The 27,976-nt window shown below is 45.2% G+C and overlaps 2 protein-coding genes across 3 annotated transcripts; both read left to right on the top strand.

Annotated features, from left to right (window-relative positions):
* Position 1: 1 nt before the first annotated feature.
* Positions 2-14,099, top strand: emilin1a (elastin microfibril interfacer 1a). The gene is made up of 8 exons (XM_076271679.1): positions 2-504; positions 5,555-5,674; positions 6,852-7,051; positions 7,290-9,377; positions 10,901-11,026; positions 11,652-11,669; positions 11,777-11,911; positions 12,206-14,099. The coding sequence occupies exons 1-8, from the start codon at positions 356-358 to the stop codon at positions 12,529-12,531; spliced, it is 3,162 nt and encodes a 1,053-aa protein (XP_076127794.1). The 5' UTR covers positions 2-355; the 3' UTR covers positions 12,532-14,099.
* Positions 14,100-15,478: 1,379 nt separating this feature from the next.
* LOC143109785 (ankyrin repeat and EF-hand domain-containing protein 1-like) lies at positions 15,479-25,118 on the top strand. Of its 2 annotated transcripts, none has more exons than XM_076272581.1 (9): positions 15,479-15,830; positions 16,261-16,460; positions 16,756-16,905; positions 17,363-17,486; positions 18,043-18,877; positions 21,138-21,364; positions 22,954-23,117; positions 24,291-24,461; positions 24,751-25,118. In XM_076272581.1, exons 1-9 carry the CDS (start codon positions 15,479-15,481, stop codon positions 24,904-24,906), a joined length of 2,379 nt encoding a protein of 792 aa, XP_076128696.1. In that variant the 3' UTR covers positions 24,907-25,118. The 2 variants fall into 2 exon arrangements, with proteins under 2 accessions (XP_076128696.1, XP_076128697.1); XM_076272582.1 differs by having other exon boundaries at positions 22,954-23,147; positions 24,351-24,461.
* Positions 25,119-27,976: the final 2,858 nt, after the last annotated feature.

Below are 27,976 nucleotides of genomic sequence, written 5' to 3'. Positions count from 1 at the left end.
CCAAGGGTGTCCTCCGTGGAGAGGTTGCCTTCGCATCATGAAACATCAATGAGGTCGCAACAAGAAATGCCTCAGTCCACACATACGAAGTTGCCGTTAAGATGTTTCACCTGCACTTATGATGACGTCGGTCAAGGTCGTGGAAATCGCTTGCACAGATATTCTACACTGCATTAACTTCAGATATTCCGAGCTATTCTAAAATTTTACTTTATGGTGCGCCATGGATACACTTGGATAACTCTTTAAAAAAATACTTCCCAGACGTTTGGCGGCTGGTTCTTCATTTGTTAAACTGTGTTAAACGTTTTTTATCCGTGGAATATACTAAGTGTTTTTTGTAAGTGAAGTTGCGATGGCAGTTGTGGTGTACCTGCTGCTGGCTTTCGCTTTTCCTGGATGTATGTCTGCGGGTGGATACGGTCCCAGATACGGTCAGCTGGCAGACTATGGTCAGCTCAGGTCCGTGGCTCAGAATGGACTACGCGCAGCCAGCAGGCACAGGTATAATATTCTCTTCATCTAATAACTTCTAGCCACTCAAAACTGATATCGCGCAGCAGCACTGATATAAAAACAGCAGAGGTAACCCTAAAACCACTCTGCGGTTTCTCGTGGCTAATTTTCATAGTATTGAGTTTAGCCTGGTGTTCTAGTGACAGAGAGTCAAGTGTGTTGGGTAGTCATGGGTTAATGTACACTTCACTAGTCACCACTGGTAATCCAATGTTGTCAGCGTGCACGGAGAGCGTGTGTTTGGGGTGCAGTTGGGACAGTGACCTCGCCTTCTGCGAAGGGTATAGTCCTTAGAGTAATCCACGTGGTGCCAGCTTAACCCCCGGTTACCCTCGCTGCCCCTATGCTATGTCTTCACTAAGTTTCAGTGCAGACGGCCTGGCCTTTTTTGGGTTTATTGGGACAAGGTAGATTGACTCAGCCGGTCCCGTTGGGAATCGTGCCAGTCGTAAAGTCCTCGGCTGCACTTCTAACTGAAACCAGTGAGAGGTGAGAGGGGGGAAAGGGAAAGAATGCGCTGGCCCGTGGCGCTTCACCGCGGCGCTTTGGAGAGGGTCGTTTTGAGTTGGATTTTTGTTTTAACAGATGTGTGAAATATTACGCACGTCGTAGCAGTCTTTTAATCTGTCTACTTGCAGATAGAGTTCTGGACTAAACAAAGGCATCCTTGACCTCAATTACATCAATTACAGCATTTTGAAGATGACACCCGAAAAATGTCCAAACAGGTGGTGTCACTGATACTAGTGCACATATTGATCTATTTGGTCTTTTTTTTCCTACTGATTTTTTTGTTTGTTTGAAATATAGACAAATAGAACAGCAACACACACTACAACACAGACACCTATAAGGTGATAGGTGACTCATTAGCCTTCAAACACATACACACAGGTGTTTCAGCATCAGTTGAAAGTGGACACATCCTGCCTATGTTTATAGCCCTTATTACATTATAAACACTTTACTGCTAGCGTTCTCCAAAGAACTTCCTAAATATCCTACGGACTCTGTCAACTTTGTGTGTGTATCTGTATATTCTAGGTCAGAAACACCTGGGTTGTGAGTGCTGTTTGCTGACAATACACACATATGCTGTTTGTGTCAAATTGTATATACCTGAAATAATTTATCTTAAATAGTTCTTTGGGTCATTGCTCTTCCAGATACAACATTTCCTTGTTTAAAATCGGTATGAGGTATTTGATGCATAACATCACATCATATTGTGGTGTCTGTTTATTATAGCAGTTTTCTAGACCTGTGGTTCTGCTCATAGCTTGGAGCAGGAGTCTGATTGGAGTTGAGTTAGTGACAGAACTTTCATTCATCTGCATGTGCGTGAACAAGCCCAAAAGCCAAGTGGTGGTCTGCTGTCCTTAATGAAAGAGGCTGTCTGTTGTGATTAGTGGGATTGAGGGGAGCTGGACCACGATAAGAGTTAGTGAAAAGAGCCACAAAGGCTGATCTGTGGGCCGTAGGAGACCTGCGGCTTTGGCAGACCCCCCTCTTCAGCCTTTGGGTGCTGTTCAAGACCTTTCTGTGGGCCATTCAAACTCGGTGAAAAATCAAGGATGGCAAGAGAAATGTGTGTGTACGTTTGTGTGTGTGTGTGTGTACCTGTGCGTTCTCGCGTGATTTGTGTGTGTGTGTGTGTGAGCGTGAGACGGGGCCTGTGCGTGTGATAGAGAGGGGGAGTGAGTGTGGGACAGGGGAAAGAGGGCAAACTTGCATATACATACATTTGACTTTGGGGTTATCCATTTTTTTTGTGCACGCTTGGTATAGCTTTCACTCAAGATCCTCAAGAGCGATTGAGCATTCCTGACCAAATTGGGCTGCCTCTCGATTTTCACCTCGAGGAGCCTTCATGTTTATACTGAGCTCCTAAAAACAAGATCTGTTTGCAGTCTGGGGGGTAAAGACCTCACATGGTACCTCGGCAAGGTTATGACTTTGCTTTCCTGTTTGTGTAGGTAACTACTGTGCTTTATTAGAATGTAAAATAATGTTCTGGCAGGTGGACTCCCTTGGCCGCCTACTTTAAAGTGCCATAAAAAATAATGAGATGGAAAGGGAGGGCCAGTAGATCCACGCCAGTCTGGGTAAGTCTGATTTAGTTCGCTCAAAGGCAACTAAATCAACCGCACTTGATTTGAAAGTCAACATATTGTGCATTACTGAAGTCGACTGACTGGGATGTCAGTGGTGAATTACAGTGCCGGAGGACCTGTGTGGCATGTAGGGGGCCGGGGATTGTTTTGGGTGGAACTGGAGCGTTTGCAGAGCTATTTTGTTTAGCTGGTCGGTCTTTCACCTAAGAACTTCGGTTAAGTTGATGAAAGTGGCCCATTGAGGTTTTTGAATGTTGTTTTCGTTTGGGGGATGTGGTACTTAAACTCTGTGGAGGGAGATGATGAGTGTGCACGTGCACAAAAGAGTGCACACAGACTGCATACACACACACACACACACACACACACACACACACGCACACACACACGCACACACACACGCACACACACACACACACACACACATACACATACACACATACGCGCGCGCGCGCACACACACACACACACACACACACACACACACACACACACACACACACACACACACACACACACACACACACACACACACACACACACACACACACACACACACACACACACACACAGTCCTCAATCAACCCTCAAAAGGAATGCAACAATTAAAATGCATGCCCTATTCTTGCAGGTGGAGCTGGAGCCACGACTTTGTGATTACATTTCTAAATGTCAGTGTGGGTTTGGAGTTTGTTGACATTCGTAAAACATCAAAGTCAGATGTTTCAGCCAGCGCCTTGAGTGGTTTCAGTGCTCCACAAGAGCACATATGCAGGGCCAGCGGACTTTTATCTGAGTTATATCTCCTGGGTTATGTGGATTAATGGATTATTGTTGGATTACCCAGCATTCTGAATGCACAGTTTCATGCTGGCTGCCTGGGAATGTGGCCCAAGCCTTATAATAAAGCTACATAAAGCTGATGTTCCCATTTTACACTTGCAACTTACAAGCCTGCTTTATGGCCAAATAAAGGGGAATTACAGTACATGTTCATTGGGAGCCAAGTGTTTACACTGCAAATGACGTTTTAGATCGTAGTGCCACCGTGCTGATGGAATGCAGAGTCTGGTGTTAATAGTGAGAGTAACTAGACCACTGAAACCCATTTTTAAACTAGTTCAGTGCTGACACCTCATGCTTACCCCTAACAACACAATAGTACATTACAGGTGGCTAACTCCATGTTTTGTGTGGGAAGTTTTAGTACAATGCTTACTGGCAGAAAATGACATGGGTCCAATTTACAGTAATACAGTTATGTTGACATTTCACAGTATATGTTACCTTCAGGCTAAATATAGATATGAATGTGCACGCAGGCATGTAGTCTCTATCTGGCGGGCGATCCCAATCCCACATAGACCAGAGTTGCACACCACTGAGTTCTGGAGAAGAGGGGAGGTAGTGAGTCTGTTCCACACAGGGAGAGAGAGAAAGCATTTGAGCCTCTGAAACGATGCAGTATGGTTAACGGGTCACGGTTGTTTACTTAACATCCCACGTCTGTTCCTCATCAGATGGTGTGAGAACGTAACCCCCCAACCCCCCCCCCCCCCCCCCCCCCCGCCCCCCTCTGATGCGCCATCCAGAAACATTCTTGCCCAGGACAGCTCCAGTGATAGCGAATGATTAACCTCAGGACTCACGGGATCGCGGAGACGCACCAGTGTCATGTTCACACATACTGGGACTCTTTCTCTCTCTCTCTCTCTCTGGTCAGGATCTCTCTCTCTCTGGTCAGGATCCATCCTGACTCTCTCTCTCTCTCTCTCTCTGGTCAGGATCTCTCTCTCTCTGGTCAGGATCTCTCTCTCTCTCTGGTCAGGATCCAGCCATCCTAAGTAGCGGCTGCAGAGGCAGCAGTAGAACATGTCAGAGTTTGTGCTGTGTGAAAGACACTGCTCGCCTACACTTTGTGTCCTTGGCCTACTGATGTTTTTCCATCAGGCAAACTTGTGGAAATTATGAGGCAAATGTCATTTGAGTGCTGTGTGAAACTCTGTGTGCCAAGCAGAGTTATTTGGGGAGGGGGGTGGATGTAAATGTCATTCTCACCACTAAATTGCATTTTGGTGGCTTAATTGCCCCAAGGGGTGAATACTGTGGCAGAAGAGGAACCATATTAAAACAAATGTGCCATTTCTTTGACATGAGTTCATTCAACAACACAAAGCACAACATTTTGTGCCCGCAAACCTCTTTTTCAAATGTATTTTTTCTCTCTAAATGTATGCTCACTGAAGATGGGGCCTGACTAGGCAACTTGTCTAACTAACAGAATATTTTGTGAAACCAAATTGTAATCGCTGTCCAGGGAAGCAGATCACAATTCTTCATCTCCAACAGAAAAATACAAAGAGTGGGAATGCCTTGTGAGCATTCCGAGATTCCGAGTTAGATCCTCTGTTATGAGCTCCTGTCTTGCACTGTATGCGCCACTGACAGTAATTGTGGGTAATTTGCCAGCAAGGAAGAGGGCGGGGTGGGCAGGGCAGCGGCGATTTATGATATGAAAACGATGATGGAACAAGAACATCTCCTGAGGGAAGCACAAAAGAGCCACTGTGGCTTTACATCAGCTGCCCGTCACTTGAGGTCAGAGGAAGGGGAATGAGAAGCGAGCTAGGATGCCTGGACTGTACTTGACCCCGCCTGTGTGTGTTTGGTATGGAGGAGAAACAGACTGTGTGTGTGTGTGTGTGTGTGTGTGTGTAAGACAGAGAGACTGAAGATACTTTGTGTGTTTTCATAATCAACCAAATTGTTATAGTCCACATGATGAACGTACCATAAAGATCTATTTTACTGCACAGTTAACCCCACACTGTACAATGACATACCATGCCATAACATACTAGCCAATAGATTCTTATGTGATGTATTGACAAACATGTCCCTCCGTGGGTGGTCTGTTTTGGCAGGAACTGGTGTGCCTACGTTGTGACGAAGACCATCAGCTGTGTGATGGAGGATGGCGTGGAGACCTACGTGAAGCCGGACTACCAGCGTTGTGCCTACGGCCAGTGCTCCCGCGTGGTGGCGTAAGTGCAGCAGAACTCACTCGCTCACTCTCTTTCCCACAACTCCACAGGTGTTCCTTCATGTTTATCCCCGTAGATCACCCGCGTGGCCCTGCCAGACACCACCACCACCACCGCCGCCATCTTTGTCTCACATTCTTCTTGTCTATTTTGAGTGGCGAGGAGTACAACTCGTTTGGGATGTTTCAGTTGTTGTTGCTCTGTCTCCTGGATGACTTGGTGTTGAATTGGATATGGACACAGCTATGCCAGGAATGGAGTGGTCGATCACCACAGGCACTTCTCCACAGGAATCGCCCCTTAAAGCTGGCCAGTAGTGGTGCTCCTGTTTCTTGTTAAGCGGGACCCATTTCCTTTTTCCCAGGGCCTACGGCTTAATGGTCTGTGAAGAACTGCTATTCTATGCAAAGCACATTTGTGTCCAACATGGCTGGCTACCTGCTTTAATCAGATAATCTGATATAGTGGAATAAGGGAACGACTGTTTCTGTAAGATTGTTGTTGGAAAAAGCTCCCCGTAAAGCTGGTGTTTATGTTAAACCAGACACACTAAGACGCCATTATATCACCTGGCTCTTAAAGAAAGCATAGTTTGATGATGTATAAAAGCCCATTGTTTTATTGCATCGTGTGTGTCAAAACCAATGGTTCCAAACCAGCTGTCTGCGAGCATGATGAACAAAGAGAACAATATTATGAGAGGCTTACAGGGTACAGAAGCTAGGCACATCAAAGTGGGATGCCCTATGAATAATGGACTAATAATAGTAACAGCTACAATTATGCTTTTGTTGGGATCTTTTCCAGAGCTAAGTAAACACTCAAGGAGACCGTACAGCAACTGTTTCATTTATTTGCAAAGAAAAGAAAGTTCTAGATTGCTGTTTAAGATAACAGAGATCGCACCAGAAATAACAGCCACAGGAACAAAAGAGAATAAAAAATATTTGTAAAGCGAGAAGCAAATGTATTAACCTTTCTTGAATTTTATTGTGGCTTTAAAAAATGTTAGGTCATGGACCGATTCAAAAAATAATCTTCTTGGTGAATTGATTCTACACTGGCCGCGACCTTGACCTATAAACACCAATGTGTTTTACTCCAAGGCTGCAGTTCTGTTTCAGGTTCTAATTCCATAGCTTTCTCTTAAGAACTGTTGTGAACTTGTGATCCGCAGATACCGGACGTACAGAAGGCCAAAATACAAGGTGGCCTACAGGATGGTGACAGAAATGGAATGGAAGTGTTGTCATGGATACTCTGGTGATGATTGCAGCGATGGCCCCAGTGGAGGGACGGAGGTCCAGATTGGGGGAGGGGGGACGCACCCTTCCCAGACGGGCCATGGGACAGAAGGTGGACAGCAAGGAGGAGAAGGTACAGTCCTGCGGCTCACTGCTGACACAGCTCAAATGTTTACAGTTCACGTTTCAGTAAAAGCATGAGCAATTTTTAGGGGTCACGCCTGTCGAATTTAGGACTTTAACAGAAAGCAAATAAAACGAAAAAAGGAGAAAAGAACAACAACTAGTACGATAGCACTGAGGAAGTAAATCTCAGCAGACAATGTATATGTAGAATTTAGGCCTAACGTCAATATTTTCCGTCTTTCCAGGGAGAGGAGACAGTGACAAAATGAGACAGCTCGAGGAGAAGATTGAGAGTTTGACCAAGGACCTCTACAACCTGCAGTCCACTATGCACGGCATGAGCGAGCGACTGCACGAGGAGTCCCGTCGCGGGGGCAGGAACCCCGCTGACGCAGCCCAGCCTCTCATCAAGGAGACCATCCACAGCATCCAGGCCAAGCTGGACCATCTGGACAACATGACCCGCGTCCACGACCGCACCCTCACAGACATCAACAACCACCTGGTCAACGGCAACGGGGGCGGCAACGAGCTAGACAGCGGCAGCGATCGCTACAGCACGCTGAAGGAGGAGATCCTGCGGGAGCTGGAGGAGCGGGTGGCCCTGTCGTGCTCGGCGTGCCACGCCGGCGTGGACGAGCTCAGGCGGCAGCAGCAGGAGGACCGCGAGCGGATCCGGGCGCTGGAGAAGCTCGTGAGCTCCATGGACCAGCACCACCGGCAGTCGCTGGACATCATCCGGCAGCAGGTGACGCGCTCCCAGGGCTGCTGCGACTCTCTGGACGATCTGGAGCGCCGGCTGGACGGCGTGGAGCGGAAGGTGAGCTCGACGTCGGAGTCGTACGACATTCTCCGCACCCGGTTCGACAAAGAGCTGAACAGGACGAATGGAAATGGTGGGAGAGGTTCAAAGGTCACGGAGGACAAGCTGAACACTCGGCTGAGGGACCTGGAGCGCCGGATTAACGGAACAGTGAAAAAGGCCGAGCAGAAGTGCTCCCAGACGGAGAACAATCTGAGGAACTCTCTTCAGAAGGAACTCGGGAACACCAGGAACATTTACAACAGCCGTCTGGATGAGCACCATTCCAGAATAGGTAGGGTGGAGGCAGACGTGCGGTATTTGCAGGACACCGTTTATGACCACAGTGGACGCCTGAACCACCTGGATAACATAACATCCATCATGACCAGCAAACTAACGTCGGCGGTCAGCTTGTGCACGGAATCCTGTGGTCCACAGGGCAGAGGCCGCCAGACGGAAGATAGCGTAAAGACCCTGCAGTGGAGGGTCATTGCCAACGAGAAGGACATCAAGACGTTCGACACTCGACTTAAGGATCTCTCCATGTCCGGGGATTCGCTCATGGACCGCGTCAAGGACCTCAGCCGTGATGTGAATCGCATCAAAACCCTGACCGGGGACAACGGCGAACACTTCAACAGGATTGTGAACGAGGTGGAGGACCTGGCGCGCAGCATGGAGGACTGTAGTGTCTGCAGCTCGGTGCAGAGGGACCTGCAAGCCTTCAAGAACGCCACCAATAACGCCCTGGTGAGGTGGCAGGGTGAGGTCACCAGTCTGAGGAATAGAGTGGACAATGATGAGAGCACCTGCTCTCAGGTGTGCTCCAACCTGCAGGAGGAAGTGGGGAAGCTGAAAGAGGACGTGGAGAAGTGTCGTGGACAGTGCCGTACGGCCATCACTGACCTCAACGCCCGTAAAACGGACATGGACGGACATCACGTCGTCACTGGAAATCTAGGCAAGGACCTCAGGTCCATTCAAGGAGAAATTTCTGGATTCATCCAGACTTTTAGCTCCATCAATGACACACTGAAAGGGCTCGGCCGCACTGTCCACAAGCATGATGGTACCATCACTGACCTGGGCAACACCAAGAACCAGATCGTCACAGAGATTAACAGGTTGCAGGAGGACCTGGACGATCACATTGAGGACAGCAAGGTGCGTTTCGACAATTTGGGCGATGATATTAAGCGCTTTGGCAGCAACCTGGTCGTGGAAATGGAGGACTGTCGACGCTCCAAGGAAGGACTGGACAAGAGGATCACCAAAATGGAGGACATGTGCGGCCGCCTGGATGTGGTCTCGGACAGCATACAGAAGATCAAGGACGGGCTGAACAAACATGTCTCGGGGTTGTGGGAGTGTGTCAATGGGCTCAATGCCACCGTGATCTCCCATGGCGAGACCATTGAGATTCACAGCGTAGACCTGGAGAACATCCATTACCAGATCCATGGCCTCAACTCCTCCATACTCCGTATCCTTGACGACTTCCAGGACTTCACCCATCAGGACTTTGTTGGTGAGTGATCTGTGCTGTTAGCACAAAAATGTGCATGTGTCTGAGAGAGCCAGAGAGGGAGGGTGTGTGTTTTAATAAATGTCTTTGTCCCTGCGTGTGTGGAGGGTGAACGGCTGTTGTGTGTGTGCGTGCATGTTTGCATCCTCAGGATTTCCTTTTAGCTGTTGGCTCAGAGAAATTATGTTAGTAACATTGTAACAAGTTAATAATAATGCTGACATGCCTCAGCATTGCTTAGGTCAATTTGGAGTTCAAAAGTTTATTTAGCATTTGGAGATTTAATACTGGGATTAGGGAGTCTTAGAAAAAGAAACATTTTAACCCAAAAACATAAACAGATTTCCACAAGGTTATTCTCATTACAGACATAGGACATTGCGTAATGATTTGAATGCTTTCACTTTACATGTTCTACCCAATCTAAGAAATTGCATTCATTGTGGTTTGGAACTGCTCTGTCACTCAAATGAGCCAAGCTGTGCACCTAATAAGCATCAGTCTGAAATCTTGACTGGATCACAGCAATTCAAAGCTAGCTACAGAGTATAGAGAGGGAGTTACAAAATCAAACAGACTCAAGCAATTGACCTGTCGCTAAGCCCCGCCCCCCATTGTTACCGTGTGAAAACTCGGACAAACAAACCAGACTTGATTAGAAATACATTGTGGACAATGGCAGCTGACAGTATATGAAAGCAGGCTTTGAGGACGTTTTGATCGATAAGAGGATTTACTTTCCTCCAAAAGCTATCAAAAGGGACTTAATTATGCTACTGACTAGCTAGTGAAAGATACTAAGTTAGGTTACGTTAATATTTGATGTAGTAAGAATATAGTAGTTGGTTAATGAGCATTCATCTTGGGATTTAACACGTAGACATACAGTCTATGATTTAACAGGGAACCTGTGCCCACGTTTTTGGCTTAGTAGCCTACATTACGTCGAGCTGTTGCAAACGCGAGAGACGTCCTGTAGGCTACTGCTGATGAAAATATACCCCGTTTTCTAGCCTCTCGGGATACCAGCTATCAGAATTACACGTCCCCCATGCAAAACGTTTGACCATGGTTATCCGTCGGGGTTTTTTTAGTTAATAAATTCCATAAATAACCATTAATTTGTCATTTTATGCCTGCTCCCTGTTGTTTCCAATGGAGTTGTCCGAGCTGATGTCCGAGTCCCATTGAGGCTGGACTGTCATTGGCTCATCAGCGTTCTAAGGGTGGCGCTTAGCGACAGGTCAATTAGATGAGGCATACAGTGATGTTCTTTACCTCAGCAAAGACCTATAATCTTTGTCGGTTTTTCCTTTCCAAGTAACTGTATACACTGACTCTGAAGAGAATTTAAACACATGTGCTGTAAAGGATAGTATACTACAAAACCCAAACACTTGGTGATCATGTGTTTCTATGAGACATTCTGGATTATGGTCACTTAGCCTTGTTGGTTATGAGCTGTAGCATATTCTAACAGTAACGTAACTGTGTGTGTGTGTGTGTGTGTGTGTGTTTCATTTCAGGACCCCCTGGACCTCCAGGCCCGCAGGGGGAGAGAGGGTACCAGGGGCTCCCTGGGCAGAGAGGTCTTCCGGGACGTGAGGGACCTCAGGGCAAACAAGGCCTAAAAGGGCCGATGGGACCACCAGGTGAAAACTAGCTTTTCTTATGTATTTACAAAGATTTTACTATGTAAAATAAACAGCACATTAATGAAAATAATTAAGAAGAAAGTTAGCTTAATGAAAGTAATTAAGCTAATATAGTCTGTGTTGTAGAGGTAATGCTGGAATTGGTCTTTACTGTTCTCCTAATGGCTTGAGCATGGGATTTCTGACTTAAAGCATATCATACTAGATTAGGAAGAAGCAGTGCTTGCATAAAAACCCTCTTTAATTTTGTATTTCTAATTCAGATGAAACAAACAAATGTTGCATTATTTGGTTTTGAACTGTGAGTAACAGGGATGGAATACTGGCAGAGTGTGGAAAGTGACGGATATCCAGGAACCCTCTGCACTTCCTGTATCAGCCTCCCATACATTATTTAGGCCTAGCTCTCCTCTCCTCTTCTGTCTTGGCATTCAGTTGTGGAACACATTCTCATCTCACCTCCTCCCAGTTCGCCTCCTACTTTTCCTTCTCAGTAGCGAGTGTATTGGGTGTTAGCATACAGCAGAATCATTGCCCAATTCCAGCCCGAGACCTTGACAAACATGATTTGGAACACAAACATAAAGTAAAATGTATAACTTCATATTATTGTCTTTTTCAGGCCTGAGGGGAGAGGAAGGTATGTTCAAGTTGTTATTTTCATTTCAGCAGATCTGTTCATTTTCACAATAAGTTCTTAGTTCAGGTCTTTTAGCTTTATAAGGGAGTTAATGTTTTATTCACCAGGTCCACCTGGACAGGATGCACATGTGCCCAGGCTGTCGTTCTCTGCTGCCCTCACGCGACCTCAGACTACTTCTGGCACCATCATCTTCGATAAGACTCTGGTCAATGAGGGACGAGCATATAACCCAAGAAGTGGTATGTCTTTCCTGCCTGATCTAAATTCATGGGACAATTATTTTGCAAATAATGAAAGGAATTATGTTCAAAATATTTTGAATTTAACATATGTTTCAAAATACAGTACTTTGAGTGTAATTATCAATTCCGGTAATACTTTATTCTAGGGAACACACATAATACCTATAATATGTGAAACCCAAATTCAGTGCATCTGTTTTCCCATTGTTCCTACATACCATGCACAGTTTTCACCAGTACTTTTATCTGTCATTAGTGATCATATTTTCTCACCTCTCCTTTCTGTCTCAGGTATGTTCACAGCACCTGTGAAGGGCAGGTACTTCTTCAGTGCCATCCTGACGGGTCACAAGAATGTGAAGATCGAGGCTGTGCTCTCGAAGTCCAACTTTGGCATCGCCCGTGGCGACTCGGCGGGCTACCAGCCCGAGGGCCTGGAGAAGCCAATGGCCGAGACGCGCCTCATCCCCGGGTCGTTGGTGGTCTTCAACATCATCCTGCCCCTGGAGGCCGGTGACACCGTCTGCATTGACCTGGTCACCGGCAAACTGGCCCACTCTGTGGAGCCTCTCACTATCTTCAGTGGAGTTCTGCTGTACGAGGAGAAAGACATCTGATGACAGGACGTCATGAGGGGAAAAAAAACAACAATCCCTAGACAGAAATATATATTAAACTTCAGAGGTGATGTTGAATATGGGAGCACTATCTTGGTTGCCATGGATACCCAGAGTTGACTGTAAATGAATTCCAGAACGTTGTGATGGGAGGAGGGAAGACATTTTTTCACTGCTAGGACCCCCTAATAGAAGACAGGTTCAGACCTTTTTTGTTAAAAAAAAGAAAAAAAACAGGAATGAAAAAAGTATCTTTTCTGAAGTCCGTGTGATGATTAAGACACATTTCAAAGAATGTATGTACTGTAATCATGTGTGGTTTATGGAAGAATTGATAGTTTACATTAGTTTTTTTTCCCCAAGCAATACTGCCCTCCTTTGGAGACTTGCTGTGCAGCAAAAAAAAAAAATACCACTTGCGATTTGTCCTCCTGACTGACTGATTCATCAGACACTGTCGACCGTGGGGCTGGACGTCGCAATCTGGCCTTGAGGTCCCGCCAACACACCCCTCCCCAGCGGTCCTTGCTGCAGAACGTGTTGCCTTTGAAGCTGGTACATGTCAAGGTTCAAAGCCAATCTGGGGGAAGAGCCTTCTATTTTTTTATTTGTTTAACAAGGATGGAACACAAGATTTGTACAAGGAACACTGCTTACTGGCCTACAATTGAAACAAAGGACAAAAGAAACTGCAGTACCTATCTTGGTCTGCTTTTGTTACCATTGCACCTTTTCTATTTTTTTTTTTCCTTTTCCATGTTAGCCTTGTTTATTTGCCTTCCTCCCATCCATATTTGGCCAAGGCTAGACTGTAGAGGTGACATCTGTTGAGTAAAAATGACAACCAGGAACAAAATAATAGATGCTCTGAGGTTTGTTGTGCCTTAAAAGACAAAACTGAGAACACTGAGAACTGAGACCCAGACAGCTTTTTAAGCATTCCACCGTCGACCAAACTGCCAAAGGCTACAAGGAAGGAGCTTGTTCTGAAGCCAGCTGAGAGAGTCCTTTTAAGGATCAACTGTAAAAGTGTTGTTATGTAACTGTTACCAAGTTCTGCCCTGACAATTATGTTTCATATGCCCCCTATCAAATAAGTCTCAGATTTAGCTAAATATAATGGCTTCTGCCTTGTTGTTTGCAAAACCCTACCTCTGAGAATGAAAATGCCTAATGCTCTCTCTCTGCCTGGCATTTGCTTTCATGGAGAAGAGAGCTAATAGCTGTGTTGAAAGGATACTTTTGTTAGAGGGAAGTCAATTAACTACATTACTCTGTGTAACATACATATGTTTGAAGTGGTCTTATGAGAAACTTTTAAAGCCATTTTTTTCAGCTTTTAAAATTGCCTTAATGTTATTTTTCCATTTTTTGTGGACGTTTAAACCTCAACACTTCACACAATGCAATCTTTTTTTATGAGACGCGCAATCCAAATAGTCTGTAAATGTTTTGTATATTTTTTGCAGCATTTTCTATGACACACCAACACCAAGAGTATCATGCTACAAAGAATGTGTATGTTTGCTATGAGAGTGGTTCCAATAAATATATTTAATTTTACACAACTCCAGTTTCCCTTTGTGTTCTCTGTTTTATTTTTATCCCCTTTCATCCACTCTCAAACTCTTCTCTTTGTAGCTTAAATTGAGTGTGTGCCTTTGGCCTAGTTCTGCGCCAAGAATGTGAAGATTAGACTCAGTCACAGATTCGTGGAAACCACTGTTTTTCCTGATGTGCATCATTGAGGGCATGCTCATTTTACAAAGATCCTCAGTCTGCCTAATTTTTAGTCTCCTTTGAGGAAACATCAGTCAAGGGCCCCGAAAGGTCCCATAAAAAGGGGTCAGTGAAGATTAGATAGAGGCTAAAACACAGAAGTTTAATTTGAGTGGTGTGTTGCACACAGAACACAACTGCCTGGGGAAATATAAATAGGCCTACCATGCCCACCGTCAAGCATCGTTTCAACAAACATAACAGTTTGTTCTACGTTATGGTCAAGGCACTTTCCTTATGCTGAGGATGGACTAGGCCTACTACTAACGCAGTTTTAGTGACACCTGGTGTTTGTATAGAACATACCAGTTGAAATTGAGAGTGGACGTCCAATTGCATTTAAATAATTTAAGTGAGTCACCTCTGATTTATCTAGGTCACGTCGTGATCCCACCAAGTCCAGTGACTTTACGACACTGTCACTGTCATGCGCACACAAAGTGTATCACACGGTTGAAAACATTTGCTATGTAAACTGATATTTGGTGTTCCGGAGACTCTAGCCTATCCCGGTCAAGTGATCTCTCCAATGTATCGTAACTCTAGCTGGGGCCAATTAACAAGAACGTGAGCACCCAAGACACACATAGCCTAGCCTACTTTTGCCGACTCCCCGGCGAAGATCTCGAGGGACTTGGCATTCTGTTGCCATAGAGACAATGAACTACTCTGCAGTCTTCACAAAGTCAGTCCGACGCTGAGCTTTGCAACAATGTTGCATTTAAACTTTATTATCGGGAAACGTGGACATAGTGTCCATATGCCTAGCCTACCGGTAATTTAAAGTGGTATCAAAACTCATTTCGTCTAACAGAAAGAAGAATCAACAACAATTGTAGGCTATTGCTTTCAACTGAAGCATTGGTAAGTCATTCTGGGTTGAATGCAGTTGCGGTAAGAGTAGCATCTAGCCTAATCTCTTCGCGAACTAGTGATGTAGCCTCCTGCACAGAATATTGCAGGTGTTAGGCCTAGGTCTTTTGTTCATGCTCAGTCTTTTTAAATTACGCTAGGCAACCCTGTAGTCTTCTAGATGGTTATATTAGCCCACTTTAGTCTATGTATGATATTAAATGAAAATACAAAAATAATTTAACCTAGTAAAATATCAGTAAGTAGGCTATGGTATGGTGCTGAAATGGCCCTGTTCTGAAAGAGGTCAGTGATGATGGCGAGTCCAGTGGCAAGAGGTCGCTTGGAGGAGCTGCAGGTCTACCGGTTGCTACAGTGTGTCCACGAGGACAACAAACTACAAATAGAGAAATTAATCACCCACGGCGTGGACAACCTCCTCAACCTCACCGAACCTCGCCAGGGCAAAGGAGCTATGCACATAGCAGCTGTGGCTAACAACACAGACATGCTGGACTTCCTGCTGTCCCACGGAGCAAGTCCAAATGTTCAGGACAAGAGTGGGAAAACACCTGTCATGCTAGCCGCGGAGTTAGGGCATGATGGTGCAGTAGCGCTGCTTGTGAAGCACAAGGCTAACGTGAGTCTGCTGGACAAGGATGGGAAGGGTGAGTAATAGCCTATCGTAGAGGGACCATCATATAAACTTCAAAGCAAATTATTAGGAGGTCTGTTCTCTATCTCTCTCTCTCTCTCTCTCTCTCTCTCTCTCTGTTATGTTATTAATTTGAGTATCTGTAGTTATATTATAAACTTTTAGTGAACTGTTAGTTGCTATGTAACTTACATAATGAATGGATGTAAATGTAATATGGATGTGTTCTCCTGGGCATGTTCGATACAAGTACCACTTAGCCAAAATTTCTATTATTTAAATTACATCTGCATTATAGAAAAGGCATATGGACACATACACAAATCCTTTTAGTTGCAGACTATCATGTTTAATAACAGACCAACATTTGGCAGCCAAAACACTACTAATCCTGTAATCCGAGCTCATCTCCTACCACCTACCCTACCACCTCTGTCCACTAGGGGTGCTCTTCCATTGCATCTTCCCCACCAAGCGCCACATGCGCTGCATGCACGCGGTGCTCAAGGCTCTGTCTGACATCAACAATGTATCCCTGACTGGCCAGCACGTCCTGCACCTCGCCTGCGCACAGGCTGACAGCTGCCTACCCATGTGCCTACTCCTGCTGGAGAGAGGCGCTCACCCTGATGCCAAGGATGAGGTGTGTGTTTGTGCGCGCATGTTACAGCCTGACTTGACTGTCTAATGTCAGTTATAGCCTATTGTGTGTGTGTGTTTGTGTGTGTGTGTGTGTGTGTGTGTGTGTGTGTGTGTGTGGGTGGGTGGGGTGGGAGTTAGCAGTGTCTCTAAGCCATCGTATCTAGTTGTGTTGTGTCTGGCATGTGTCTGATACTTGAATTTGTACGTGCCATTTGAATGAGAAACATGAGGGGCATTTGATGGTATTGTTGATGTTTTCTGGGCGTACATGTGGGCATTTCTTTTGTTCTCTCCAGATCACGGGGCGCACTGCTCTGATGGAGGCGGCCAGGGTGGGCACCGTGGAGCTGGTGCGGAGCATCCTCAGAGGGGGCGCCGACCCCAACGCGCTCGACAAGACCAACCTCCATGCTGCCCACTTCGCAGCGGAAGGCGGGTTCTTTGAGGTACTGATCTGACTCAGTTCCAGCTTACCACTGTGTGTGCCTGGCCCACTCGAACTAAGACATCTCTAGGGGCTGTATATTTCAACATGCTCATTAAAATGAATCAAGAGCTGACCTTGAGTTTGTTGGAAACTTTGTTTTGAGCCTTGCTGGACTATATGTAGATGACTATGCTTTTGGCTTTTATATTATACTATATTATATTATATCATGTTATATTATATTGTATTATATCATATTACATTATACTATAGACCCTTTCAACAATAAAAACAAAAACAATGGTTGAACGTTCTATTTGGTTCCCAATCTACTTCCTCTGCATTAAGATAACATATGGAATGTTAAAACGGAAGCCTTGTGGGGCCAACTATGATGCTGATAATGGAACTCTCTTGAAAGGGTCTGTATCACTGAGGGTTGATTGATTGATTGATTGATTGATTGTTTTGTCCAGGTTATTCAGGTGCTCTGTGCGTATGGGGCAGACGTGGGAGCAGTGACCAAAGCAGGAGAAACTCCTCTGCACTACGCAGCACGTGGTGGGCACGCCGAGTGCTGCCGCTTTCTCGCTCAGAGAGGTAACAGCCTCCAGGAGTTATGTTCAGACTTGGCCTCTAAACAGACTGTCAGTTTGCTACCAGTTTTGGGTTTAAGCATTATTTATCAGCGCTACCAGCGGCTTGAAGCTAACTTGCCAAATGTCAGATCTAAAGCAGATGTTTGTTATTCTGTGCCATGGTGTAGCTGCACGTTGAGAGTTTTAAATCGATGTCTCAAAGGGGTTCACTGGGTTCTCCTGTTTGGCCTCAGCTGGATACCAGCTGCATGAGCTCCCATACTAAATAGTAAAAGAAATACTTTAAAACATACTGTATAATATTAAAACATACTGCTGTGGGAGAGTAATTGAATATTAACTGTGTCGATATTCAGATTAGAGAAATTTCGCGTTGTTCATTCATATCTAATTTTTAATGCAATATTGAAAAGAATTGTGATATTGTTATTCTCAGTGTTAGTTTCGTTTTGTGTGGGCGGAGAGGGAAAAGGAGAGGCCAGATTCCAGCAGTAAGCTGCAGGTCAGTTAACTAAACATTGGACACGACCAAAAGCTGCTCTCTTTCCATGCTCCAGGCTGCAATCCCAAATTTAAAAATGAAGAAGGCCTTCTGGCTCGGCAGATTGCCAAGGACAATGGCCACAAAGCTGCGGTGAAGGAGCTGAAGAAAGCAGAGAGGCTGCACGGGAAGTTCTCTCGACCTGGCGTGCCCAATCCCAACGAGACCTGGGCCCTGGCGCTCTACGACTGGTCCCAGGAGCACGAGGTCACCCTGAGGAAAGCCTTCGACGAGTCGGGGGACTGCATCAAGGAGACGGTCTCCACGGAGACGTTCGAGGCGGTCCTGCAGGATCTCAAGGCCCCCGTGGAAGAATACCAGCTCCACAAGGTGATCCTCGCCCATGACCGCAGGCGCGAGGGCGTCATCAACATCAACGACTTCTTCAAGGGCCTCAAGTATCTGCAGAAGGCCGTCGTCATGGCCTCCTATGGGCCCAAGAAGAAGAAGAAGGGTGGGAAAGGAGGCAAAAAGGGCAAGAAGAAGGGCAAATTCACCCTCCCCTTTCCTATCTGCACCATCCCCCCTGAGCTCATCTACCGGAGGGCCGATGGTGGTCCTCCGACCTTCATGGTGGAGGCGTACCACCACCACACAGACCCCAACCGGTTTAGCCGCGACCACCCACCCAAGCACCCCATCGAGGACGACTCGGCCTGGTACGTGGACGAGCCGGAGAAGATCTACGTCAACGTGACCTACTGCGCCAAGACGGGCGACCTGGAGTCGCTTCAGCTGGCCTTCCGGGAGGGCGTTCCTGTGGACGTGAAGGACCGCTTCTACAAGACGCCACTCATGACGGCCTGTGCTTATGGAAACTACGAGGTGGCCAAGTTCCTGATCAACCTGGGGTAAGGATGGGCTCACTGTGGGAGACTAGCAGTGATACACAGATAGTGAGCTGAGAGTGTACAAAATAGAGATATTTAGGATATAGTCATTTATGATATTTTTGAAGAGGTGAAGGCAGGAATAACTTGGCTGATGAACTTTTTCAAGGGCCCAATGTTTATTTTCAGGGGCAAAACAAATATTTATGTTTTTTTTATCTGTACAGCAAAATGCTTTAGTTATATCAAACTAAACTGCAATAAGCATTATGGACCAAAACCATAACAGAAACATTTTAGAATACAGTATTCAGTAGCAATAAGATGCCTATAAATATCCATTAAATGCAACTTATTTAAGCACAAAGGCTTTGTCCATGGTGGGCCAGCAGGGGTGCGTCTCCCAAAAGCATAGTTGCTAACTAGGATTAGATTAGATTAGATTAGATTCAACTTTATTGCCATTGTGCAGCGTGCAAGTACAGTTTGCTTCTAACCAGAAGTGCAAAAAAGCAGAAAAGTGCAATGTGATATACACAGTATAGGCAGGTGGTGCATAAAACAGTATACGACATATAGTGCAGTGTAGGCAATAGTATACAGTTAAGAAGGTGGAATGGTTTAGAGTAATATAAATAACTATAACTATAATATGTGCAGTGTATTAGCAGTAACTTTATAAGAGCAAAATAGATATGGATATAACAATGTATGAACAGCATGTACAGATATGTGCGGTGTAGTAGCAGTAACATTATAAGAGTAGTAAGAACAATATAGATAAATGCAGTGTATTAACAGTAATATAATATTATTAATCTAATATTATAAGAAAAACAGAATAAATATGGATATTCAGTATGAACCGTATAGAAAAATATGTACAGTATGTACAGTTCTGTGCAGTGTAATAACATAACATAAATGTACGTGCAGGATGAATAGTACAAAGAGCAGTAGAATATGGCTATGTGTAAGATAGCAACTACTTTGGTAGTGTCACTGCCAAATAAAGAGCAGTAGAATATGGCTATGTAGAAGAAAAGAAATTAAAAGTAAGAGCATATTTGTTAGCTCTTACTAAAATGTGACAGAAATACGACACGACACAATACGTATTTCTGTATCATTAACGTATCTAACGTGTGACTCAAATACTGTCAACTCAGATTTGGCATTGACGCCACCACGGAAGATGCATCGTAGTTAGCGACTATGCATTTGGAAAACGCACCCCATGGCATGCTAGGGGTTAAGTAAGACGAGGGCGGAGTTGGTAGAGTGAGTGGTCAGCTCCAGTCAGTGTTCGCCCCTGTGCCCCGCTAGTCCATCAGTTCATCTCAGGTCAGGCTCCCTCACATTCATCAGCAGCGGAGAGAGAGAGAGAGAGAGAGAGAGAGAGAGAAAGAGAGAGAGAGAGAGAGAGGGGGGGGGGGGGGGGTCGGGTCCTGAGAAAGTAAGCCCTTTTAAAGCAGCGTGCCATGCAGTGAGTGAGCCCTCCTCATTCAACAGAAATGCCTGAGTCATTGTGCACAATCACAGCCCACAAGGCCCTGAAATGGCCTCTATGTTCAAAACAGAGCATAACAAAACAACGGCAATTCACAGACGAGATGCTCTTGAACGCGTTCAACTCTGCACTGCCTGGCCATGGACATGATTGTGTAAGAGCATCTGAAGTGGAAACAATTTGCCATTATGCAACCATGAACCCACACAGCTAAATGGCTGCAAATATAGCTCAACACGGTGATATGAAGGAGTGACTTTGCACAGAAAGCCTTTAGCATCAGAACAAGTACAGATCGTTATAGTACTGAATCAAACTTACAACATTTATGTTTTAGAACAAGACATGAGAATCTTCTATGGTATTCATTCCACTTGCTGATCTAAGGAGAGAGATATCAAACACATTCCAAACATATTTTACTTTGGTGATCAACCAGGTGAAAAGAATTGTGAATTGAAAATTGTGCATTTTGAAAATGTTCTGTAGTCCTCTTGTTGAGCCCACTAGTGCACTCCATTCCCTTTTGGCACAGGTGTGCCAGGTTTGGACACCCCCTCATGTCTTAATCATAGAGACATGCTATCAGTTGATATTTAGCAACACAACCAACATAGCACTGTAACAATATATTATAAACCATTAGTGAACTATTAGTTGCTGTGTAACTTACATAATGAATGGATGTGATGTAGATGTAATGTTCTTAACTTGTTTGCCACTGCAGCCATGCATCCAGTTGTTACACCAGTTCCCTTTGACCCTTTGTAGGGCTGATGTGAATGCCAAGGACCAGTTCAGCTGGACGCCGCTGCACCACGCCTGCCATGCCGGCCAGCTGGACATCACGGAGCTGCTGGTGGAGTCGGGCTCGCAGGTGGACACGCCTGCTCTGAACGGAGCCACGCCCCTCATGAGGGCCATCGAGAGCTGCAGGCCGGCGTGCGTGGAGTACCTCATCAAGGCCGGCGCCAAGGTGAACGCCAAGAACAAGAAAGGTACCCGGCGCGCCCACAAACCCAGATGTGCCAAGGCATGACTAACACGCCCACAAACCCAGATGTGCCAAGGCATGACTAACACGCCCACAAACCCAGATGTGCCAAGGCATGACTAACACGCCCACAAACCCAGATGTGCCAAGGCATGACTAACATGGCTGTTGTCTTCTGGTGGGGGGATACTCGGCAGTTCTTTGAACGGCTGTAATGGATGGATAACATCATTATGCATGATTATCTGGTCACATATTACATATTACTTGTTTATCATTGCCAAAGTCTTACAGATACTAGTGACCCCCGGATTTCACTGTTAACAGGAGTGCCATTGCTCAAAATGTAGGCACACATTTATCAGTCTTGAGTGTTGTGTAGAGAAGGGAATCAGTGGTGTTGTGTAGTGTATGGAATCAGTGGTGTTGTGTAGTGAAGGGAATCAGTGGTGTTGTGTAGTGTATGGAATCAGTGGTGTTTTAGTGTATGGAATCAGTGGTGTTGTGTAGTGTATGGAATCAGTGGTGTTGTGTAGTGAATGGAATCAGTGGTGTTGTGTAGTGTATGGAATCAGTGGTGTTTTAGTGTATGGAATCAGTGGTGTTGTGTAGTGTATGGAATCAGTGGTGTTGTGTAGTGAATGAAATCAGTGGTGTTTTAGTGTATGGAATCAGTGGTGTTGTGTAGTGTATGGAATCAGTGGTGTTGTGTAGTGAATGGAATCAGTGGTGTTTTAGTGTATGGAATCAGTGGTGTTTAGTGTATGGAATACCTCCATCACCACCTAACTCCTTACTGAACTGTACACTGGCTTAGGTACATTCTTGCAGTTACCTAAGCCAGTGTTTTTCAACCTTTTTTGTGCCACGGCATACTTTTGACACTTAAAATGTCCCACGGCACACTAACATCCTGTGTGAAGAAAAAATAAACATACCATAGCCTAAAAATTCACACAGATATGGCCTTATTATGGCTTCTATGCAAGACCTGCTCAATAAAACAAGCATCCTCTGTTTCATTTGTAGGTGACTATATCTAATTTCGTTGTTGTTTTGAACTGGATATGTGATGATTCTGTGAATACTGGATATGGGGCCCCTGTTGTACAATGCCTGCATACCACAAATAGTGCAATCATACAATCAATGAGAGCATGTGGTTATAAATTCATTGATGCAACAGTTGATGCAAATAAAGAAGCTTATAGGGCGACTATTTCCCACAGTGATTTTCCACCTTAACGTTCATCTCATCTGCCTGTGCAGATGGGTGCTGACTCTGGGCTAAATGTAACCCAGATCTGTGCCAGAGACAACTTCTCTCTGGTTTTTACATAATGGTATTATGGGTGGTTTCATCCCAAAGTTCCACCACAGAATTTTTGGCCTTTGTGTAAATCACTTTGGCAGGAACGCACAGTTGCTGGAGCAATCAGTTTGACTACAAGCTGGTCTCATTTAGTCAACATTTTTGGATAACAGCACAAGTACAGCGCGTCATTTTATTTATTTATTTATTTTGGTGGCATTTGCCAGAACTTTCTGTCTCAGTCATGGCAATTGTAGCTGACAGAGGTATTCTATATGCAGAGCAGAACTGCTTGGACATCGCCTGGGCCTATGCAGACCTGAGGGTGGTGGACTTGGTCAAGGCCAAGATGGATACCCTGCCCAAGCCAAAGGAGAACAAGAGAGGGAAAGCAGCCAAGCCGCAGCCTAAACCCAGGCCAGCCACCACCTCAGCCAAGGAGAAGGTAACAAGCAAAACCGCACCAAATCATTTTGTTCTAATCATAAGCCTTTCAGCAACACAGACAAGAGATTCAACACAAAAATATGAAACCGTGATGCCATGCCATGCTAAAGGACCTCTTTTCAGTCTGAGTAGTTCCATATGGAAACATGGAATTGTTGGCTTTGCATTGTTACATTGTGTTCCTATTGCTACAAGAGTAGCAGGAAGAGTAGCAGGTCCCAGAACAGTAACAATATTCAATAGCCATAGTAACAAAAGTGTCAGTTGACATTGAGCTGATAATAATCAGGTTGTATGCCGATGCTTTTAGTATTCCATTACAATGTTGTGGTTTCTACATCGCTACCAAATGCTGACATGGTCATTTGCTGACGGTTTGCCCCGGCGTAGCTGTGTGTATTCTCCGCCCTTTTAAAGGCCAGTCTAGAATGGCAGGCAGGGGAACAAGAGACATGCCTCTGCCACTCTAAACCAGCAAATTGCAGACAAATGAGACATGACAGCTCAGGTTACCTCAGGACAAGCTAGCACGGGTAGCACTAGCAAGACAGAACCTTTCAGCAGTGCAGCTTTGGCAAGCTGGAGAACATGTTTCCTTTACGCTGTAGTTGTGACTGGGCCTGTCCATCTCTGTCACTTGCTGAGAGCTAGCTGGTCTAGTGGGTGTACAGTGTTGTGTTACCCTGCCGGTGATTGGGTCAGCAAAAGTAGCTTAGCTGGCCACAGCAGCTGGATCAAAGCAGTCGTAGGGAGGACATGCTAGTACTAGTCTCCTCAGATTTGCCCCTTTTGAAATTATGTGCAGGGTATGATGGAACGGGCAAAACAATCTTGCTTTGCATGTTATCACTATTGCTATTGGTAATTGATTGCTTGATTGATTGATTGCTGTTGCTTTGCATAGTGTTTTATCTGATTGAATGATTGATTGATTGATTGATTGATTGATTGATTGATAGGGTGATTGATCGATTGCATACTGTTGCTTTGCATGCTGTTGTATCTGATACTGATTGATTTATTGACGGATTGATTGATTGATTGATTGATTGATTGATTGATAGAGTGATTGATTGATTGCATACTGTTGCTTTGCATGCTGTTGTATCTGTTACTGATCAGTTGATTGATTGATTGATTGATTGATTGATTGATTGATTGTCATTCTCAGCTGAGCCAAGTTGCCCCCAGTAGCACATCAATGCCACCTGCAGACAGCTCCTTGACCCAGAAGGCTGCGGCAGAGAAGAGCAAAGATGACAAAGAGACTGTGATCATGTACAACACCCAGCTGAACAACGGCACTCTCAGACCTGTGGACATCAGCTTTAGACCCCGGACGGTATGTTCCCGTAAGAAAAACAAAACAGTTCATCGGGGCTATATGTTGCCTATGCTTGTGCACTTGGAAGAATATGGTTCAGCTATTACATAGTCCAACCTTTTAAATAACTATTTTGTTTGTCAGGCATAAAACAGAAGGCGTTTTCTTAAGATGGAGGCTCACACGTTAGACAGTTTGGGCTGCAGAGGCCTATCTGTCCATTTGTTCTGTTCTGGTGCTGTGCTGGAGACAGTGTCATTGCACCCTCAGCACCATGTGACCATCCCTCTTGTCCTGTCTCTCCCAGGTGTGGAGTAACCTGCTGACCACCAGCGATTTGATCCAGCGTCGGGAGAGGAGGCGCGAGCGGCTCAGCCACGAGGTGGACTTTGACGACTTCCTCATGCCCTTCAGCCAGAACCTGCGGAGGAAGGTGGCCCAGACCCAGGAGGGTTCTGTCTGAAGAGAGACCCAGAGAGGGCCAAAGGCCCTCCATGACTCTGGCCTGGCCAGATGAGTTGACCATGATTTGAATTAACTGAGGTAAATGTTTACTTGAAAGGGCGGGTAAGATGTTATAATAGGTTCATCACCTCTCTTCTAATGCCACGATGAATTGTATAAATGACATTAATGAATGCAATGGTTGGAGACGGAGCACAGTGTATAGTGAAATGGAGTACACTACAGTGATTCTGATTTTCTTTCTGCTACCTTTGATTAAAGTCCTCGTAAATAGTATTATTTGATCCATGGCAAGATTAACAATTTTTGTTAATGATGTTTTGTAATTTACAGAACCATTAAAAGATCCTAATATTTTGTACAACACTGGCCACTTTGTGTGTTGTCTACTGTGTCAGTGTATGTTTGTGAAAGTAAACCGTGTAAGAGGAGACAGAGAGACGTACGAGGAGACTCTTGGCATGTGTCGTGTCTCCCCTCTCACTCTCCGTCTGTCAGACCTGCTGCCCCCCCTCTCTCCACACACACACACACACACACACACACACACACACACACACACACCACTTGCAAGCTCTCTCACAGACATGCACACAAACAACGTCATGCAGACACACACGTCCATAATCCCCCACACAGATAAACAAACAAACACAGCGCTGTCCTACACCGTGCTCGCCTCTCACCATGGGAGGAGCAGGCTATATTCAGCCATGGTGAAATATCACACCTGTTGTGACGCAGCACATTTATTTGTATATGTTTATTTATTTACTTATCCTTACTAAAACATGGCTCAATATTCTTAAGTGCAGGGGATATTTGCATCTTACTGTAAAGATACTGTAAATCTGATGCTGATAGCGAGACATGCAGTAAAATAGCAAATAACGTGGAAGTGCCTAAATTGTGGAGCTGAATCAAACAGTGTGTGAATGAGATAAACATCCTTTGCTGTCTAAAAGCCTTGAGATTTTTCTGTTTGACTTGCAGTTCAAACAGGCGGCCACCAGGGGGCAAAAACACCCAGTTTTCTGTCCTGAATGACTGCTCTGAGAGCAGCAGTCTGGAAAGTTCCAGGGCCTCCTGTCTCAGCACGCAGGAAAATGGCAGCCAAAACATGCAGAAATTTGGCTGGTGCTGTGACTCATTTGGCCAAAGCGGGGAACAGCATTTCACTACAGAATTTTCTGGGTTTTGCACAGGTGTCCAGACAGTAACATGGCCACCCTTAGCTTGCTACATGAGGCAATTACCATTCTTCCCAGACTGCTAGCTGACACTGAAAATGAGATAACATTTCATGCTTTTTTTTTTGGGGGGGGGGGGGGGGGGGGGTGCATTTGCTTGGTGCTGATAACTCACCTTGATTTGTGCTCGTAACTCAGCACTAAGCAAGTCAGGTGATTAACTCGTCATGTTTACGTTGAGTGTGATGCGCTTGATCGTCAGTGAAATGTCAGGTTTTATTTACACATTTACTACAGAATGCAGAGGAAATGAGCTGTTTGAGGTGTCAACATCATCACGTCTGAACAACAGAGATAACAGCCCGTTGGGTTGCATGCAGGGAATTGGATTAGGCGATGCTTGAGCTCCACTGGTTCAGGCTTTTCAGCCACTATATTAGATCATTAGATAGCCATGCCTTCTAGCTCAATTGTGAAGTCTTATATAAGCAAGGAAGTGGACAACACACAGATATTGTAATACGCAGCACAAGTCAGGCAGCTCAGGTTATTCTCTCTCTCTCTCTCTCTCTCTCTCTCTCTCTCTCTCTCTCTCTCTCAGTGTGTTTGACAGAAACAATGAGAGGGACATTGTGAGAAGGGACACATGATAAGTCCCAGAGCCGTTGTAATGTTGAGAGGTGCGAGAGAAACCACAGCAGGCATAAAAGAGAGAATGATGCAGAAGAAGGAGAAAAAAGAGAAGCAGAGAGTTGCAGATGGGAGAGAGAGAGAGAGTGATTCTAATGAAGAGAAGGGGAGAGGAGAATAAGGGCATAGTGATTGACAGGAAGACAAAAAGAGAGAATCAGAGAGCAACGAGGGAGAGAGTGATGGGGAGAGAGAGAGAGAGAGAGGAGAGCGATAGTATGAGGGAGAGAGTGATGAGGGGAGAGAGAGAGAGAGAGGAGAGCGATAGTATGAGGGAGAGAGTGATGAGGGGAGAGAGAGAGAGGAGAGCGATAGTATGAGGGAGAGAGTGATGAGGGGGGAGAGAGAGAGAGAGAGAGGAGAGAGATAGTATGAGGGAGAGAGTGATGGGGAGGGAGAGTGATAGTACGAGGGAGAGGGAACCCAATGGTGACATCCCTGCCTGTACATCAGTCTAATGAGACAGGGAGTGCAGTGGTAGGATGAGTCAGGGGTGGGGGATGTGGAGAGAGAGAGAGAGAGAGAAGCAGGGAGGAGAGGAAAGAGAGAGAAGCAGGGAGGAGAGGAGAGGCAGGACATGGGGAAGCAGGGAGGAGAGGAAAGGAGAGGAGAGGCAGGACATGGGGAAGTGCTGGTCAGGGGAGTCGGAGCAGAGCTGGTTTGAGAGAAACAATTCTAAAGACTGTAGCTAAGCATTAAAAATGTATGACAATATGCTGATATGGTGTGGACTCTGTGTGTGTGTGTGTGTGTGTGTATATGTGTGTGTGTGTGTGTGTGTTTCTGTGTGGTTGTATTAGCATGCATACTGTGCCCTCCAAATGAATGAATGATGAATAAAAATAGGTATTTGAAATCTTTTGGAATTTTATCTTACTTACACAATGAAAACAATGAGTAAAATTAATTAATTCATTCCATCTTTATTTATTCTCGGAGGTTCTAAATCTAAATCTGGATCTAAAAAAAAGAAAAACATCCTAATATAGGCCAGGACAGATATATGTTTAATAAAAGCACATGTGCCACAATTATTGGCACCATTTAACATTGCATAAAGTTGGAGAATACAAAGCAGGAGATTTGAGAGCATTCCTCTTTACATCGTATCTCTGGATTGTTCTGATTCCTAGGTCCTCTGTTGTGATCACCCCGTTGGTTTCCTATAGAGTTCAAATCAGGGAGTTG

Source organism: Alosa pseudoharengus, unplaced genomic scaffold (assembly GCF_046254945.1).
Source record: "Alosa pseudoharengus isolate Yale_2024_CS ecotype anadromous, Long Island Sound unplaced genomic scaffold, YU_APseudo_1.1 YU_APseudo_1.1_scf_7, whole genome shotgun sequence".
Taxonomy (NCBI): domain Eukaryota; kingdom Metazoa; phylum Chordata; class Actinopteri; order Clupeiformes; family Clupeidae; genus Alosa; species Alosa pseudoharengus.
Note: the sequence above shows the minus strand (reverse complement) of the source record. Positions and strands in the feature narration are given on the sequence as shown.